Source organism: Anomalospiza imberbis, chromosome 7, assembly GCF_031753505.1.
Source record: "Anomalospiza imberbis isolate Cuckoo-Finch-1a 21T00152 chromosome 7, ASM3175350v1, whole genome shotgun sequence".
Classification (NCBI taxonomy): Eukaryota; Metazoa; Chordata; class Aves; order Passeriformes; family Viduidae; genus Anomalospiza; species Anomalospiza imberbis.
The window spans coordinates 32,088,747-32,107,782 of record NC_089687.1 but is presented as its reverse complement, the minus strand read 5'-3'; the positions used below and the strand labels follow the sequence as shown (position 1 = coordinate 32,107,782).

The window sequence follows — 19,036 nt, the reverse complement described above, 5'->3', positions numbered from 1 at the left end:
CCTCTAGTTGGACTGATAGATTATTTAGAAGCTTATAACCTAAAAGTTGAATGTTGAAGTTAGGATTGACTTTTTATTTGCTGAAAATAATTTGTGAACAGCAGGAATAAAATCCAGCCTGGTCCAGCATAACAAGAAGTTAAATAAGTAAATATTAAATTAAATCATGCTAGTTAAGCAGTCACATTTTCAGATGAGGAGCTCCCAGCATTTCTATTCTAAAGCTGTGTAATCCTAAAATTGATTCAGCCATAACAATTCTTGCTGGGTTGAGTGTCAGTGTGGAGGTATTTTTTCAGCCAGGTATGCTCTTTTTTTTTAAGCCAATTCAGCTTTCTTTTCCATACCAAAGGAAAAACTCATCCCCTCTTTTCCAAATATCTTATTCATTGAATAGAAATTGCAAATATATTTTTCCCAATACATTTGAAGATTAAATACAAAGGAATATGGGGTTGCTGTTTGCTTTGACTGTGCTAGGCTAGAACATGTGCTAATGTTACATATCAATTAGGCCAGCCCTAAAGTTGTTACAGCATTTGGTTAGGAGTTGTTGATAAAGAGAAAATACTGATTAAGGAGAAAAGTATTCCAAGGTTCAAGTTTAGCAGTGCAAGTTTACATAGGGAGATGCACTGAAAAGTATCTGCAGTACTGCAACTGATGAAGTACTGATAATACTTAATTCATTTTTCTCCTCTTTCTTGTCTATCCTTTTTTCCTGTGGTAGCAACTATTGATGCAGATGGACAGGGATTTTGTCAAGGTGGATTTAGCATCGACTTCACAAAGGTATGTGATTTTTTTATCATTTCTGTGGGTCAGCAGACAGCTACAAGTTAGCAAACCCTCCTGATACAGAGCACTTAGAATCACAGCTATTATGAAACCAAACGTTCCTGTTCCTGGTGGGAAGCGAGCCCACAACCAAACAAAATTTATAAATAAACCAAAAAATAACTTGAAACCACTTAAAGAGCTTTTATAAACCTGTTTCTCCCTACATCTTCATAGCAGCACACTTTCACCTCTTGTAGGAACTATGTCCTGAACAAATAATCTGCTTTCCCAGCTTCCTGCCATACCCCTCTGCTGCAGCTGGTCCTCAAGTGAATTCAGTGTAATAGTCAGGATTTTTGAGACATGGGATTGGTGCATAGCTATTGTTACTTCTTAAGGAATAACAACTCAGGGAACTAGTAAACAATGTGCTTGTGAATCATGTTTGAGTTTCTCATCAGCCAGGAGAAGTACAGGGTTTTTTACCTGACATGTTTCTTTTGTGTTCTACCTGCCTGTTCTAGTTCTTTTTCAAATTCAAAATTACTTTTGAAATCCACGCACAGTAAAACTGTGCACAGAGCTAAGAAGGTACTACAGTGTTTTATATTGCACAGTGAAATGGTTGAGCAGAGTCAGGAGGTGTTCAGACTATGCAAGCCCTTTTTGTGATGTGGCTCTTTTTTTGGGTTCTCACATCTCAGGATGAGGTCATATCCCAGAGTCTTAACCCAGAGCCACTCTTGGTTTTCCTCCAGAGGAAACTGCCAAGTGCAGGAGAGGACTGTGAGTGTTTGGGTTACTCTGCACACACCCTCAGGGTCACTGTGCAGGTTCCAGGCCTGGTTAAAACCAACTTTGGGCTCTAATCCAAAACCTTAGAGTGGGCAAGGGTGTATCTCCAAATGTCTGACCTAGATTTTTCGGAGTGATGAATATAGGAGTTTTTAGGATTGAAACCTGAATAAGTGGCTTAATTATGCAGCAAAGCCTATGGCCTAATTCAATACTTACAGAGCAAATTCCCAGCCCTTGGATAGATAATGTGGTTAAAGTTTCATAAAATGGTGTTGTGAATTGCAGTTGTGCCAAGAAATATGGAGTGGGGGAATTACATCACAGTTATGAATTAAGCTTTTCTAATGATAAGTTACAGAAAATGGCAGAGGCAGAAGATGACACTGTTTTGTGCACTGACTTAAAAACATGATGTAATATTCTCTGAGTTTTCTCCTAATTGTATTCCTATTGCCATACGTTTATGGAGGAAGAAGGGTCTATTAAAATAAAAACTGAATTCTGCCTAGAATTCTAAATGGGTGAAATAGTCACTGGAAGTTTTTGTTAGTATTTTACAAGATGCATTTCTAGTTAATCACTCCTTCAAAAAGGAAAATGTGTGGTGGTCAGCAGAGCTACAGTGATGTACGTGCGTGGGATTTCTTCCCACAAACACAGGACGTGCTGTCTGGCTTTAGATGTGCCTCATGTGGTTTTAATTTTTCTTCTTGTCTTCCTTTTTTTCTTCCCTTCCAAGGGAGACAGGGTGCTGCTTGGAGGACCTGGAAGTTTTTACTGGCAAGGTGAGACATATCATTTAAGTCACAGAGAAGTTGACCTTTATGATTTTTCTTTGTCCTCTTAGTAATTTTGATCCACGGTCTTCCAGCTGCTGTCAGAGTCTTTGTCAGTAAGAAAACTGGCAGAAATACTATTTTGTTCTTAAGAATATCTCCTGAATAATCAAGGCAACCACAGATAATGGTTACAGTAATAATAGTAGAGATGTTCTTTGTGTTTTAAATAATTCCATTATCATAAAGGCATTTTCCTTTATGATAATGGGAATGTGGGATTTGTTTTCATCAACAGCGTGAGTTTCCTTTAGCATATTTTGTTTTGCTATGTACATGTTTTATAATTTGACACACATACAAGGTGTACATTTTCAATGAGAAATACCCCTCTAATTTCATTGTTTTCCTCTGATGGCAAAGATGTTTTGCATTTGTATTAATTGGTTTGTGCTGCAGGGCACATTTTACCTCTACCTGGCATTACCTGTACACTTTGCTCATGTGGGAATCAGGATTATTCAGCCTTTAACTGCAGCTCTCTGTTCAAAGGAGGGTGCTGCTGTTATCAGGACACAGCTGCCAAACTCTGCTGCCTGCTCTTTAGTGGAACTTCTAACATTTATTAATAGATTTTCTGTATCATGCCAGCCTACATGTAGGTGCAGCAGCACAGGAGGCTTGTTCCAGTCCTGTGTTTTAAATTACAAACAAAACTGAATTATTGAAGATAAACTGAAGATACAATATTGTATAAATTAGGTTCCTGTATTCATTTGATTGCTTTTTGGTAAAAGTGACACTTCATCTGCCAAAACAACCTCATCCTCTTCTACTACTACCAAAAAAGCCCACTTGGCTCTGAATAGAAGACAATAGTGTGCTTCTGAGAACAAGACTTTTCAACCTTAACTTTTATTCCACATGCTGAGATACTGGAGGAGGAGTTTTCCCTTCCCTTCATATACATATGAATATGTATGTGAAGTAAGTGCCATGCTGAATGGGATTTTTTGGTGATTCAACCTTTAATTTAGACTCGAAGAAAAGAATGTAAAGGAGTCACCACCTAGTGGCTGATGAAGTGAAAATGGAGAACATGGCAATACACTGTGCTCATCTCATTTTTGTTCATTTTATTGGTTTCTTGTCTGCCAAAACAGGCTCTCCTATTGTGGAATTTGAGCAAGAAGCACCCAAAGGGCTTAGTTCTGCACAACCCTGAGCATGTGATATCTCAGCCCTGCCTTTTAAGCTCTGCCTTAGTTTAGCCTCTGCAGTGAGAACTGTGTGTGTGCCTTTGATTCAATACATGCACACGTTTTTGCTGGAGTAGGATCCATATTTTCACTCGTGTCCTTCCTGGTACTGCTGCAATTGGCCCCTTTCTGGTCAGTGTTGTGGAAGAGCCGCTGCTTCCAAGGGCAGCATTCTGTGAATGAGTCCCTTCAGTGAAGGAGTCCACCAATTCTGGTTGTGGTTTGCAGCTGTTTTCTCTCTCTTTAGGCCAGCTGATTTCTGATCGAGTGACAGAGATTGTGGAAAAGTATGACTCCAAAGTCTACAGCACCAAGTATGATGACCAGCTAGCAACCAGACCTGCCAGTGCTGCTTTTGATGACAGCTACTTGGGTACGTGGTGGGAAAGGAGAAACCTCTACCTGCAACACTCCCTGCCACTACTGATGCTGACATCTAAATCACACAACTAATAATTCCACATCTAACAGATAACAAGGGGGTGACATTCCTGAAAATGCACTCATTTATGTATGATGGAATTGTAGTTATTTATTGCAGTTATTTGCCATAGGCTTGACTCAAAAAGCACCTGATGACAAAATAAATGGAAACGTTTTCATGATTTTCCGTGCTCTGTGATTCAGGCTGAATGTGGGAATGGTAAATGTGTGATTTTTATAGGAGAGGTTAGTCACATTGGTAGTTGTTTGTTTGTTATTTAAAAGCAGCTGTTTCTAAATAACCTACCAAAACAAAACAAAAAAAAAGTTAAAGAATTGTGTTTTGGAAGAAAAACAATGAGGAGTGGGAAATCATCATTTTGCTTCACAAACATCTAACCAGGCTCAGGAAAAAAGCAAGGAAATACCAGGACAATTCTCAGGATAATAATCTTAAAATGTTCATATTCTGATCTCGAATTCCTGGATACTGATAAGTTACAGCCACTCCTGGAGCTCTTCATAGTCTAAGCTGCTTCAAGGCAATATTTTTACCAGTGCATTTTAAGATGAAGAGAGGAGGACTGTTCACAGAGACACAGTGTAGAGAGAGATGAAAGGTTCAATAAGGTTTTTAAAGCCTCATCTTGTCTCTGCAGGTTATTCAGTGGCTGTTGGAGACTTCAATGGTGATGGCATCGAAGGTAAGCCCCTTGCTTCAGTAAGAGCATCATGTTAATAGGCTGGGCAGATCTTTCAAATCAGTGGTACAATGCACAGGGAAATGCATCAAGTGCTAGGAATGAGCTGTTCTGTTCAGCAGTCACTGTGCCTTGGGACCTGACTGTTATCTGTGTCTTGCTTTATGTTTCAGACTTTGTATCAGGAGTTCCACGGGCAGCAAGAACTCTGGGCATGGTAAAATATTTCAAACATCAAACTTTACAATAAATTAAAAAAAGGAGACTATTGCTGGTGTGCTGTAATGTGTATTTCTTCACGTGCAGGTGTCCATTTACAATGGGAAAAACATGTCCTCCATGTACAACTTCACTGGAGAGCAGGTGGGTGGCTCTGCTGAGTCTGGTGGGTGACCAGGAAGCCTTTCCTATGTTGCAATAGTATTTAGGGTACTAGATAACAGTCTTCATATTACTGGCTTGATTGCCAAAGCAAAATTTTATGAAGTCTGAGGGAATTCTAATCTTATTTAAATAAAGGAAATGCTGCCTGTTTTGAGAGCTGGGAAAGAGACTGGATCATGACAGAGGGAACGGGAAAAGTAACCGATGGGTTTATTTTCTAACAGAGTATGGAAGAGAAACAAAAACTTAAGGAACAAAAAAAATTTGTGGCCTATATTATCATCTAGCTGATGTATTTTGTGTACAGATTTGTGTAAAGTTGTTTGTTTGTATCACTACAACTCATAGGTTTGGTTTGAATTTTGTTTTCCAGATGGCTGCCTATTTTGGGTATTCGGTGGCTGCCACAGATATCAATGGGGACAAGTAAGTGTCCTCTTCTCCCTCTTCTCACCAATGCCATCCAACTTGTTTCTGGAAAGAAAAAAATAGCTTTTATTAAAAGGTCTTTCCCAAAATCTAGATTTCTGTCTTCATTGCTGGTTTAACACATCTGCATGACTCTTTTGCTAACACTCCATATTTGTATGAACATTTGTAGGTTTGTTTCTGCATTTATCTACATAAATACATGTGTATATTCACATGCTTAAGGTCCATTAAATTTTTCTATATTTGTGCTTACTTGGTCAATAAATATTTGCCTTCAGTTGAATTTAAAGATAGTGAAATTTCATGTGAGCATTGACTCCAGTGCTGAGTTAACAGTGCTGAAGAGAAGAGAATGAATTTTCATGCTGCTGCTGAAGAGCTCTGTCCTTTTTTGGCCCAGTTACACAGATCTGTTTATTGGAGCCCCTCTTTTCATGGATCGAAGTTCAGATGGGAAGCTTCAGGAGGTTGGCCAAGTAACCATCTGCCTTCAGCAAGCCTCGGGAGGGTTTCAGACGGAAAAGCTGAACGGCTTTGAGATCTTTGCGCGGTTTGGCAGCTCCATCGCACCCCTGGGGGACCTGGATCAGGACGGCTTCAACGGTAGGATGTTGATTCTTGGTCAGGATCTCCTGGTTGTGGAGGGTGATGCCTCAGGTTTTAGGTTTTATATTTTTCAGATTCTGTGCTGCTTTAGTGTGTGGGTCTGGGCTTCATATTAGGGGATGGTGAGCTCTCTTCACAGAGTAGGGAGACAAAACAATTCCTTCTCCAGCTGGGGACCAAAGGCAACTGATCCAGGTCTCAGGCCCAAGAGCATAAACAATGTGGAGTGAAGAGAGAAAAACAAGAAGGATGGGACTTCATGGGCTGGAGCTGTAATTGGACAATTAGCTCCAATATGCTAATAAACCAAAACTTATAAAATTGCGAGACCCCCATGACCGGTCTCCATTTTGTGACCATTTCGGTTCACCTGGGGTGTAGCCTTGGCTGGGCTCTTGTGCTACCCAAGATAGATCTGTTGAGGCCTCCTAATAAACACCTACTTTATTCTTTAGCTCCGTCTAGTCTCTGTTCTAGGTCAGCATTCACAAGGCATCAAGGGAGCCCAGGCAGCACAGAGAAAGTGGATTCTGCACACAAACACTCGGCGCTGTAGCCGTGACCGAGTGTGGGACGCTGAGGTCTAGACTCCTTTCGATGCTTGTATGCTACTCCCAGGAATGCTAAAAGGAGTTCCATGGATGCATCGAGCAGAGACTATACCACTGACACGACAGCATGGACTGCTCTAGCTCTTACACTGACCATTGATTGCTTTCTAAGCCATGACCACAACAGAAACTTCAAAAAAATACCTGACCCTCCACTGTGACCTGTTAGGAAATCTTCAATATAATTTTCCTCTTTCCATTGTTTAAAGACTATTTTCCTCTCTAGACACACAATGATGACAGAAAAGAAGGTTTGATTTCAGATTGCTGGTTAAAAATGTTCATATAAAAAAGATTCTCCTGAGAAAAGAGTAGGGTTCGGGGTTTTTTTATTTATTATTCAAAATGGAAGAGTTTGGTGGAAATACTGCATAGCAGCTACAGCCAGATGTACCAAAGGCAAAGTGTCTTGAGTGAGTAATCGGAAGAGAAGTTTGTGTCTGACACAACTGGAGCTGAAACTCTCAAACCTCTTTCCCAAGCTTCTTGTTACTTTCTGATAGGAATGAAAAGCAATAAAGCAGACAAGAATCACGTAGTGTTGGGATGGGGATTTCCAGGAATCCTCGGGAGAACACTCTTTAATGCCCATTATACTCCAGTGTTGCCTAAAGAGTAGTGGGAATTTGAGTTCCACCAAAAATCTTAATTTTTTTCCATTCTGCTTGCAAGCTAAGTATTTTCTGTAAGATCAAAAATTACAATAGATGGCTACTTCAAAATTCCCAGGTAGCTCTGATTTATTTTCGATGAAGTCATAAATTCACAGTGTAGCTGAAATTGGAAGGGGTCTTTTTAGTTGCTAACTGGATGTAGAATCAGTGTGAAGATGCAATATCACTGCAATTATTTACAGAAGACATTGGAGAGCTGATAGCCAAAATTCCAGTCACTTGATGAGATTATCCCAAACATTTTTTGATTCCACCATACTTACATTTGAAATACACTGTAGGAAAGAGAACCATAGCAAAAGTTGCCTCTTTTTAATTGTTTTGCTGTAATTTAGTCTCCTTGTTTTGTGTTTTATTGCTTTGCCTCATTTTGGGAGTGTTAATTAAAATGCCTTCCATCACAGTATGGTGCAAGATAGGAATTTTTACTGTCTTCATGAAGTTTGTAAATAGGAGTTTAAGATACAAAACTTTAAACTTTTGAGTCCTTGTTCTTTTCATCAAACTTTCCCAAATTTCAGAAAAGAGGAAGGACAAATGTAATTATTCCAAGTAGTGTTTCATGTCTGGTCCTTGAACTGTCTGTGGAAGTGTTGAAATTAGATCATATGTACACTTCTAAAGCTGTCCTTACAGATAGTCTAATTAGCATTTTGTTTCCTGCCATTTACTAATCATTAACAGTGAGTACTTTAAAATTTAAGAGATAGAATAACTGCACTAACTGGAAATTCTCCATAAAGCATGCTGCCAAGCTATGGAGTAGACTGCATTTTAATATTTACCATTGGATTAGGATGATTTAAATTTTCCAGAATTATTAATATGTCCCTTCCTTTGGAGGAACATGTGCATGTAAAGGAAATGGGAAGAGAGTTACACTTAGTTTTGTGGTTTTGCACCCACAGTGACTAACTCTACTTGTTGTAATAATCTCAAAAGCATCCCAAATCCATGTGATTTTACTGCAATTTAGTCACTGAAGTGGAAAAGTATTTGTAGAACTATTTCTCTCCTTCCTCTCCTCATAAAAGGCTGTGACATGTTCTTGTTAGACATTTATACTTTGTAGAAAAAAATAGCACCTAATAATAAAAGAAAAAACAGAACAAATAAAAGGAATAATAAACAAACAAATGTTGATTAGCATTTTAAAGGCTGGTTGCACTTCCTCCCTACTGACACACATTGAAACTGTAATACCAGAAATTATTGATTGATGTAAGCACAAATATGTCCTAATTTGAGTCTGGAGACGTTGATAATTCTTCTTTTGATTTTCAGATATTGCAGTTGCTGCACCATATGGTGGAGAGGACAAGAGAGGACTTGTGTATATCTACAATGGAGGAGCAAGTGGTTTGAATGCCATCCCGTCCCAGATCCTGGAAGGGCAGTGGGCTGCTCGCACTATGCCCCCCAGCTTTGGGTACTCGCTGAAAGGAGCCACAGATGTGGACAAAAATGGATATCCAGGTCCTCTGCTCCAAATGGCACTTTACAATAACTCAGTAGCAGCCCCACCCTTGAGAAAAAGCATATTTCACAAAGCAAGTTCTAATGTGTAATGTGTCTCCTCTCTTTCTAGACTTGATTGTTGGAGCCTTTGGTGTTGACACAGCTGTTCTGTACAGGTAAGGGTCCCTCTGTGCTTGTACCTGAGTGAAAGCTCAGTGCAGTTCTGGAGCTACCAAAGAAAGCAGGATCAGGGAAGTCTGAAAATCTGGCACTCCACCATCCAAACCTCTGGAGGTGAAAAAACACTATAGAGCCTTTTTTTACCGAGTAAACCTATCTGCTGGCTAAAATTCATCTTTCTCAATAATATGTAGTCAGGAGAACACAATAATAAGCTGTCTTCAAGGCTTTCTGAGTGACAGTTTTCTAGATTCTGACACAGCAGCTGCAAGCTATTACACTGCAATCCCAATATTCTCATCCCAGCTTGCTCATTTTGGGAGAATATATTGGTCTGTGCTATAAGTAGATAGGACTTCCTCTTTACACAGTGTTCCGTGTTGTGGCTGATGGAAATGAAAGGGCACAGAAAAGTTTCATCCAGTTAATGGTTATTTGTTTTTCTTGTGGTTTCACTAAATACTGTGTGTTTGTGTATATTGCACAATTTGGTGGGGGGCATTGTCAAACATGGTGTTGAGTGCTCTTCAAGAGAATGTTTTCTTTGCAGGGCTAGACCAGTTATTAGAGTAAATGCTGCCCTGGAAGTTAATCCAACCATTCTAAACCCAGAAAACAAAGCCTGTTCACTGGGAGATGTAAAAGTTTCTTGGTAAGCAGCATATCTATGTTTTCCTTTGAGGGGAGGGACATCTTTGGTTTAATTTTGTAAGCTTCCAATTTTGAAAGGTCTCAGGAAGTCTAATTAAAAGGTCTCAGGAAGTTAATTTAAAAAAAAGGACAAACACAGATTTTTTCTGAAAGAGCAGACAGTACAAAATAAGAACTCTCTGACAGCAGTTGGAGGACCAGCACTGTCTTTAGATGCCAGACTGAGTCCCAAAACCTGCAGAGACTATCAGTTGTCCCTGTTGAGCAGAGTAAGGTCTTCTCAAGACATCAGCACATCCCATGGTATTTGCAGTGGTTTTACCCACTAACATACACACTGGGGCAATGATCTACTCTGTAAACTGATTTTGCCTCTGGTTCCCAGGCTATTATCCGAACCCACTTTCCCTTCCTACTGCTGTCTTTCTTTTCAGGGTCAGTATGATGGGTTTAAAAATCAGACCCATTTGATTACAGAAATAAACATTCCAGTCCACAGGTGATTGTCCCTAGATGAGTCAAGACTCCAGAACTTTGCAGTGCCTGCAGTTCTGCCTATTTATTAATATATTATAGTTTCTCTTCCATCAGTAGAAAATAGCTTTTGGGAATGAGCTAGAGTCTCAAAAAGAGGATACATCTGAACAGAAATAAATAGGGAGAAATTTTAGAAGAAAATGAGAGAAAAATTGTGTGAATTTTTTTTTTTCCTCCCAAACAGCTTCAAAGTAAAGTTCTGCTTAAAGGCAGATGGCAAAGGGAAGCTCCCGAACTCACTCAGTAAGTTCTGCTCATTTAAAAATTGGAAGTCTTGTTGTATTGTTTGCAGACATGAGCACTGGTCATTGTTATTTTCATGACAAACAGCTGGGTGCCCTTTGCAGCCACTGCTGCCCCTTGGGTGCCATGTACATCTATGGGACTCTTCAGCAGGCTGTTTTGGCTGCAGTAGTGTAGAAGTCATTTGCCCATACCTGAGACTTTAAACATATGTTCAACTATGTGGTGAACTAGTCTTGGAAAGCCCTTTGTATTTTACAGGATTTACAGTAACTCTCACTGAGGGGAGTTTCAGACAAGAATATTCAAGTATGTGCATTGCTAGGCCTGAGAGATGCAGACAAGCCACAGGGAATTTGTCACATCCTGTTGAGATCATGACTTTCTGATTGATATCACTGACTTTTTTTCATCAGATTGTCAGATCAGAATCAGGAAAATATTGTTTCAAACAAGCGTTTTAAGTTGTCTCCAAGAGATTTTTTAGTGTGGCAAGCAGCCTGCTGCAATCAGGTTTTGTCTACTCATTGCAAAATCTTTTCCTTATTTTCTGTGGCACGTACAGAGGTGGTGTGATTTTGGGAGGCTCATATGAATATCTGTTATGTATTTTAAGTTCTATTATCTATATCAAATATTTCAAGTAATTAGATTAGCAATGGTGTTTAAAAACGCAAATGTTATGTGCAACACTGCTTTAAACTTTCTAGTGGAAAAAAAATCTAACTTTAGTTCTTACAGTTCTACTGCAATTACAAATTATAAATGTATCTGTGTTCTTACATATTTCCAGTGTTTAAGAAAAAAGCAGAATCCAATTTAGGACATCAGCAGTGCTTGAGAACCAATGTAATGACAGATTTTACATGGAAAGAACTGCAAGTTTTAAGGGGGCAAGCACTAGGTTTTCACTGTAGTTGAAATCAGTGTTCAGCTCTGCTCCTGAGGGAATTCTGCACTGTGTTTAATGGAACAAATATCCCTTACCCAAACCCTTTGGCTTGGCCAGATTTCCAGGTGGAGCTGCTCTTGGACAAACTGAAGCAGAAAGGAGCTATCAGGAGAGCTCTGTTCCTGCACAGCAAACAGCCCAGCCACTCAAAGAACATGACAATTACAAAGGGGGGCAAAATGAACTGTGAGGAACTTGATGCCTTCTTGAGGGTAAGTAGCCATTCATGTTCTAGGCAAATAATTTCTGGTGCTTTGTCTATTATAAGTTCATTGTGTTAGGTTTAAAGAAAAAAAAAAATGCTAGAAAAACTGTGTTTTCAGTGGATGGACCTGAAACTACTAAAACAATACATCTGTCCTGAATTACTGTTGCTGTCACAGCATGAATGATGAATCTTCTTGTGGCTAAGGTCCTGGTCCCTAAATGCTCTGGAAATTCAGAACTTTGTTCTGGACTTCTTGGATAAGTTATCCAGGCACCAAATTAGTTATAAGTTCCAAGGAACGTGAAAGTCAATAAGCAGAGGTTGTCCTCTCTACTTTTGAGGTTTAAAATTGAAGAAAAATACAGACCTGCAACTGACAAGCCAAAATAAGCAAATAGCAGAGGAGATGGAGAAAGTTGAAGTACTAAGTTTGCTTTTTCTCAGTCTTTCTGTTTTCATCCCCACAAATGTGAACAGATGCTAACACAATTTAAAAGTTTTAATCAGCAGAAGAAACACTGTGTATAGCTATGTAAGTTCTATGCAGCTCAGATTTATCTCTGAGCACTTCTAAATCAAACATAAACAACACTTGCCTCCCACTAATAAAAAACCAAATAAAAATGCTAGGAATCATTAAGGATTCATGGAGGGTAGGTAATACTTTCTTTGACCTGATTTTTGTGAGTGGGTTATATACAGAATTAGACATATTGGATCTCAGGGTTAGTAAAGATTTAGCACATTTCCACCTGACGTTTTCATAAAGTAATGACACATGACCTATATAAAATGATCATAAATGGGATGTAAAACCAGTTTAAAACTATAGGTAATCAATAAGTTTCTGCCCATAGAAGGCATAATTTGAAATAAGATCCTGAAGTGAGCCCTGCTAGAGTCAATAGTTTTCATTACTCTCAGAAATGAAGCAGAGTTTACACTGAGCAAATCTGTGGCTAATGTAAAGCTAAGAGATGGTTTGTAAGTTCTCTGAAAGGCAGGATCAACATTTGATAAACAGAATGATTTCAAATGAACAATATGAAAGTCAGCAACTTCCAAGTGCCAATAATTTTAGGAAGGAAAAATTGTAAGTCCAAAAATGAGTGTTTCTGAGGGATCTTAGAAGCAGACTGAGGTTGGTCTGACAGGAAAGAGCAGAGTTGTGTAGCCTTTAGTCTCTTTGTTACTGGATTTCCATGACTTAATATTTCTGTATGCTCCGGTTTTCCACTTGCTTAACAGGCATGTTATTGCTCAAATTGTGCAGGGTTCCTGACAAGAGATTGTCTGCTTTGAAAAGAACTCAGAAGTTTTAATGTTTTGGCCTCTTCATTCCTATTACATGTTAATTGTGATTCAAACCTTTGCTTTCCTCAGGATGAATCTGAGTTCAGGGACAAGCTGACTCCCATTACTATTTTCATGGAATATCGTCTGGATTACAGAACGGCTGCAGATGCAACAGGATTGCACCCTATCCTCAACCAGTTCACTCCTGCTAACATGAGCAGACAGGTACACTGCTTACACGGCCTGTGATGAGAGAACTCAGAACATTGCTTCATCTTAGGGGGAAAATCAGACTAGTACTGCAAGTGTTAGTATTGAAGGCTTTCTCCAGACTTTCATCCATTCTCATACTATGCTGCTTTATGTACATTGTATTTTCCCCTGTAGTTCTTTTAAGGTAATATAAATAGCTTTTCTATTTCTGCCTTTTTTGCAAATTTTTAGACTTGTTTGTAGAGAGCATTAATCCCTTAATATGAAGGGATTATTCAAGGTATGGAAAGATGGTTAAGGTTAAGTCCTAGAATTGCAGTAGGGCAGGATGAGGCACAGTGTCCCCCACATAAAAAACTCATTTGTTCTCTTCTGAGACTAATGACATGGACACATTTCATAACCAGCTATGTACTTTTTTTTGTAATGTGCTGGTGAAACAGTATTATTAAAGATGTATGTTAGAACAGATGAAGGAATTATTATAACAGTATGTGTTTGATTTTCACATAGGCCCATATCCTGCTGGATTGTGGGGATGATAATATCTGCAAACCAAAGTTGGAGGTGTCAGTAGAAAGGTAAATACATGACAAAAATACAAGGAAAAACAATTTCCCTACCTGAAGTCTACAATTCAGTAGCTGGTAATACTTTTGTTTAAGGGATGTGTTGAAATAAATAGGACTCCTCATTGTATGCAGTCTAAACGCAGGTTTATATGCTTTTAAAAAACTCTTTTCTGCTTTGGAACCTAATGTCTTTAGCATGTAATGCTCCACTCCCACTCCCACCCCAGCCTCCACTATAAGTAGGCCAAATTTATTTATTTATTTGCAAAGCTGGACACATGTAGTGAGAATAAACCACTGCTAGCTGCCATTGTATCTCTGTTCTGTTGTTTAATATTAGATAGACACGTGAAGATGTGATTTTATCCAGCAAGGGGAGGAGTTGGGCTCCCTTGTCACATTTATGGAAAAAAAAAAATTGTTGGTATTGGCGGTATCTTTTATCAAACCTGGAAAAAAGAAACGATTTTTCAGTGGTAATTCGTTCATGAGTCTGAGCTTTTTTTAACTTTGTGTGGCCTAAAACCTCTCTTACTGTATTATCTCATAATCTGTTTTTAATGCATTGTAGCATATGCACATTGTATGTGCATACAGGACACTTCAAAAGCACTGATTCATGCAAACACCTCAGTAACATTTGACATCAGTGCAGATACCTTGATGTGTGCTTGTAGTTGGTGAAATGAAAATACATTGCTTGCTAAGATCCTCTCTTTGTGTCTGAACCAAAGGTATTGCAGAGGTCTTAGCTCTGTTCTGTGTAGCTGAGCCTTCCCTTGAGTTTTGTTACAAATCTGTGCTTGTACCTCTGCAAAATGGGCCTGTAATTCAAAATGTGCACAGGGATTTAGCTGCTCATAATTGTTTGTTCCTTGTGAGAAAAAGGTGTTTGTGGTTCTTTTTGTTTTGTGGTACATTTTACAGGCAAGATTCTTACAAAAGAACATGTAATACTTGCTCCATTTGTGATTATAGACACAGGGTTTTTTAAAAATACCTTAGAGAACACTCCTGAAGCAAAGGCACTGCCTCCACATTTCTCCACTGTCTGTCTGAAATTTCAGATTGTCTCTTATTTCTGAGTTCAGCCACTTCAGAGCAATTTAAAAGCTGGATGCAGAACTTGTTTTCACACTGTTTTCTTGCAGTGATCAGAAGCAGATCTATATTGGTGATGACAATCCCCTGACCCTGATTGTCAGCGCTCAGAACCAGGGGGAGGGAGCCTATGAAGCAGAACTCTTTGTCGTTGTTCCACCCCAAGCAGATTTCATCGGAGTTGTTCGCAACAACGAGGTAAAATTCCAGCTGCTTTTGAGGAGTCACATTTCAGCTGCTGCTGTGGAAATCTCTAGTGGTTTCTATTATTTCAGTCTTAGAGCAAAGCACTGGAAAAGTGATGAGTTTTTTAAAAGCCCCTCTCTTTTATAACCTTGAAAATAGATTTGTCTTGTATCAGAAACATTTGTCTTCTTGGTCAGAAACTTCCATACTCAGATTTTATTTAATTTTATTATTTGACTGTGTTATGGCTGAGAAATTATATTAAAATTAATACAGCATATCTAGGACTTCTCTCCAGACTTTAATCCAGGTGCTCAGATGCAAAGAATGACATTCCTTAGTGTTTCTTCCTGGTTTTTTGCAGGCTTTGGCCAGACTGTCATGTGCTTTTAAAACAGAGAATCAGACTCGCATGGTAGTTTGTGACCTGGGCAATCCCATGAAAGCAGGAACTAAGGTAAGGTTTGGTCCAGCAGGGGTCTGGTAGCTCACCCAGGGGGCAGGTGGCATTGTCCTGAATCTCAGTACTGTTTGGGCAGGAAGTTTTCTCCCAGGAATTGAAGAGCAGACCTGACATTTAGCTGCCCACGTTTAGTTAGTACAGAGGCAGTTGGTTTTAACTTTTCAGCTAAATTAAAGGCTGGAAGGATTGTTCATTAATTTTGTGATGCAACTCAAAATGAATCGTTCATTAAATAGTGGAATTAATGGCCTTTGGTCCCTCATGAATTTTTTATATTTATCTGATATGTATTTTTTAGGATATAATCCAGATCTAGCTCACAACACTTCTTTCTCTTAGTTAATCTCTTTTCTGCCTACTTTCATGAGGAAGGACAGAGTTTTTTTCTAGTTGAAACCTCTACAATTTCACCAAATGTAGCTGAAATTGGAAGAATTAAAAAAATTATTACTGAGACCTGGCAGATATTAATGTGATATGACATAGTAAGTCTTATTTTCTGAGGAAATGAAGTGAAAATGAGTCACAATTATAACAATTTCATGATGCTTTTCTTCCAAGAGCCACCTTGTATAGATGAGTAAATACTATTTCCAAAGTCTTTTGAAGTGTATCAAGCTGAACTGCATATATGTTAAAGCAAATATGAATTGACTTAGACCAATCCTTGGGAATTAACTTTGAATCATTAATGTGTTCCCTGCTCTTTAGATTACAATATTTTTTGCAACACCTGGGGAGGGTCAGTTATGTATAGAAATGGCTGAAGAAAGGGTGGGAAACAAGATACAATCCTTATTTTGTATTTTATGGCAGTGATGCCTTGGCTGTAATCTAAAGAGAGGACAGAACATTTCCAGCCTGGATGAACTAGACAACTTGAATTTGCCAGTTCTGTGTGTGTGTTCTCTCATCACCAGGAGTCTCAAGCCATTTCTTTGTAGTCTAATAGCATTGAGAAGCCTTTATTGTGTGTTTTATTGTGCTTCCAACTGAACCACAGTGTTTTTTTTCCCCAGCTCTTAGCTGGCCTGCGTTTCAGCGTGCACCAGCAGTCTGAGATGGACACCTCTGTCAAGTTTGACTTGCAAATCCGGAGGTATGGAAATCTCTGAGGATGTACCTCCCCTGGGAGAGGACACACACAGTAAATAGGCTGCAAACCACACAGTATCACTCTGGCCTAATTCTCTTGGCTTTGCCTCATAATGGCTTGAAAAATAAACACACTGAGTTAGGTTTCCCAAAATACAGGACAAAGTAAGAATATTTGTATGTGCATATCACTGTGCTCTGCTGACACTTGTGGTACCACAGAATGACTTTGGGTTTATAGCCCTCTTTTAAAACTGATGCTTGAACTCTGAATTCCTTCTGATGTAAAGCCAGAATTTTATGTATTTAGAGGAGGAGTGTCTTTCAGGGCAGGCAATGTGTGGGGTAGTCCAAGCAGAAGCAACGTGCAGTGAACCATCACAGCAGCCAGCCTCAATGAGCCTGAAAACTAAATGGAACCAAACAGGAGTGTTCCTGCTAGTTATCAGATGAGCACAGCCTTGTCATATAAATCTGATATATAAATCTGAATTTGTGACTTCTGGAGATGATCTTTGAAGTTGCAGATGTGATCATTAGGAGTATCTTTACCCAATGCAGTTTTATGTTGCTTTTAATGGACAGTATGAATACACCTGGTTTTTTTTCTTCCCCATGGTGGATCAAAACCACTTTTTTTTTCAATTTAAGGGCTTTATTTTTTTTAATGTAGTGAATAAATTAATCTCACCCACATAAGCATTTGTCATCTATGGGAGTTAGGAAAGATTAGAGCTGCCATTGTATTTTAATGATGGAGTGTTTTGCCATACCAATCAAAGGCCGTGGCATATGAAATACCTCTTTGATCTCCTGTTGCTGTCTGTTGGGTTTTTCCCCTTCTCCATCAGCTGGTAAGGTGTGCCAGTGGCATGGGACTGTTCTTTGCAGGAAGTGATCTACTCTGGGGTGTCTGTCACCTTCCTCAGGCTAGCAGCAGTCACCTGCCACTGTCACTGGCTCAGAAACAGGCAGGGAGGTTGCTCAAGTCATGCTTGTCTGCTGATGGAAGAGAAGGGAGGTTCCTCTAGTGTTTTAGGCCCTTTATGGAAGAAAATTCCTTCCGTGACTCGTGGGTGCAAGAAGGGTGAGCAGTGTGCCATGGAACACAGTAATCACAGTTCACAGTGACAGGCATCACCAGGGGATTATCTGGGACAGGTTTTAAGGATCACACTGCTTGTCTTAAACTCACAAAGCTAGATCTCCAGTGCTGGCTCAGTTCCTAGCAGAGCAGGTCTAGTCTCTAAAAGAGTGAGGTATTTACAGGTCAGGAGGAAAACACTGCTGCATGTGTTTGCTGCTTACAGCAGCAGTGAAGAATAATTGGAAGATTCAAGAAGGTCTTTGTACAGGAAATTGTTTGGTTAGGGGGACAGAATAATCAGATGTGTCGAAGGAGATCAAGATTCTGCTCCCAGCACCCCTTTGAGGGGGGAGTGTCCCCTGTATTTTCTTACATGACAGCTGTATAACAGAGTCAGCATGAACTCTGTGTCCTCCATCCACCTCTCCCTGCTGGGGCTCCCCCACACTGTGCAGAGGGTGGGGCTTCCATGCATTTAGGTGAGAGCTTGCTGGAATCTGGTCCTTAGCTTTTAGCAATTGTGCTTTCCTGCAGGGGCTCAGGAGTCATCCTGTGTTACACACAACTACTTTGAAGTGTGGAGGGGTTTTTAATTAAATACTTTGCTTATTTCATTTAAGAATTTACTTTTTATTTTCCCTGCAGTTCCAACCTGTATGACAACCTGAGCCCAGTAGCATATTATCAGGCTGACCTTGCTGTTTCAGCAGCTGTTGAAATTAGAGGGTAAGCAATACTATTTTAATTAACACTTTTAAGGAGCTTTGCACATTTGCTTCTTTATATTCACTGAACTTCCTTTCAGGTCTGCATAAGTTTTCAGGAAGGTTTAAGGAATATTGAATCATAAAGACAATATGGTTTTCTCTAGCCAGCCTTTGGACTTTTGGATCTTAAATAATTCTAAATAATTACCAAATTTATTCAAAAAGGAAAAATGTGCCTCCATTACTACAGATATTTTTTAGAAGAAAGAAAAATCACCCCTCTTGTTTGCAGTTTTACATTTCTGCAGGTCACTTTTCTCCTCCACAAACTGACTGGGGTTTTATCTGGAAACCCTGAAACCAAAGTTGAAGATTCTATGAAACTTAAGTTTGTGATATCCTCACCTTGTTCAGTCTTAAGCATAGTATTAATATTGTAATGACTTGGTTACTTCATCACCTCTACTTCTCACCTAAAAGTCCTCTTGCTTAACCAGTTAACTTGGATTCCTGAGTCATAATTTTTAAAATTTTCCACGACATTCATTATTGTGACGAATTTGTTCAATATCTGAGAGGTGGGGGATGGCACACTGGAAAAGCATGATTGGTATCTTCACTGTTTTCAGGACTGAATTACTCT

At 39.2% G+C, this 19,036-nt stretch overlaps 1 protein-coding gene across 1 annotated transcript in view; it reads left to right on the top strand.

Annotated features, from left to right (window-relative positions):
* Positions 1-19,036, top strand: part of ITGAV (integrin subunit alpha V) — a 46,371-nt gene that overhangs the window by 17,447 nt on the left and 9,888 nt on the right. Inside the window, exons 5-23 of the mRNA XM_068196400.1 lie at positions 731-792; positions 2,318-2,363; positions 3,861-3,986; positions 4,696-4,740; positions 4,911-4,954; positions 5,044-5,100; positions 5,495-5,547; positions 5,954-6,156; positions 8,729-8,920; positions 9,033-9,078; positions 9,633-9,734; positions 10,455-10,513; positions 11,523-11,677; positions 13,057-13,194; positions 13,696-13,763; positions 14,906-15,053; positions 15,406-15,498; positions 16,524-16,603; positions 18,332-18,412. Of these exons, the coding sequence (XP_068052501.1) occupies positions 731-792; positions 2,318-2,363; positions 3,861-3,986; positions 4,696-4,740; positions 4,911-4,954; positions 5,044-5,100; positions 5,495-5,547; positions 5,954-6,156; positions 8,729-8,920; positions 9,033-9,078; positions 9,633-9,734; positions 10,455-10,513; positions 11,523-11,677; positions 13,057-13,194; positions 13,696-13,763; positions 14,906-15,053; positions 15,406-15,498; positions 16,524-16,603; positions 18,332-18,412 (1,798 nt within the window). The remainder of the gene's footprint in view (positions 1-730; positions 793-2,317; positions 2,364-3,860; positions 3,987-4,695; positions 4,741-4,910; positions 4,955-5,043; positions 5,101-5,494; positions 5,548-5,953; positions 6,157-8,728; positions 8,921-9,032; positions 9,079-9,632; positions 9,735-10,454; positions 10,514-11,522; positions 11,678-13,056; positions 13,195-13,695; positions 13,764-14,905; positions 15,054-15,405; positions 15,499-16,523; positions 16,604-18,331; positions 18,413-19,036) is intronic.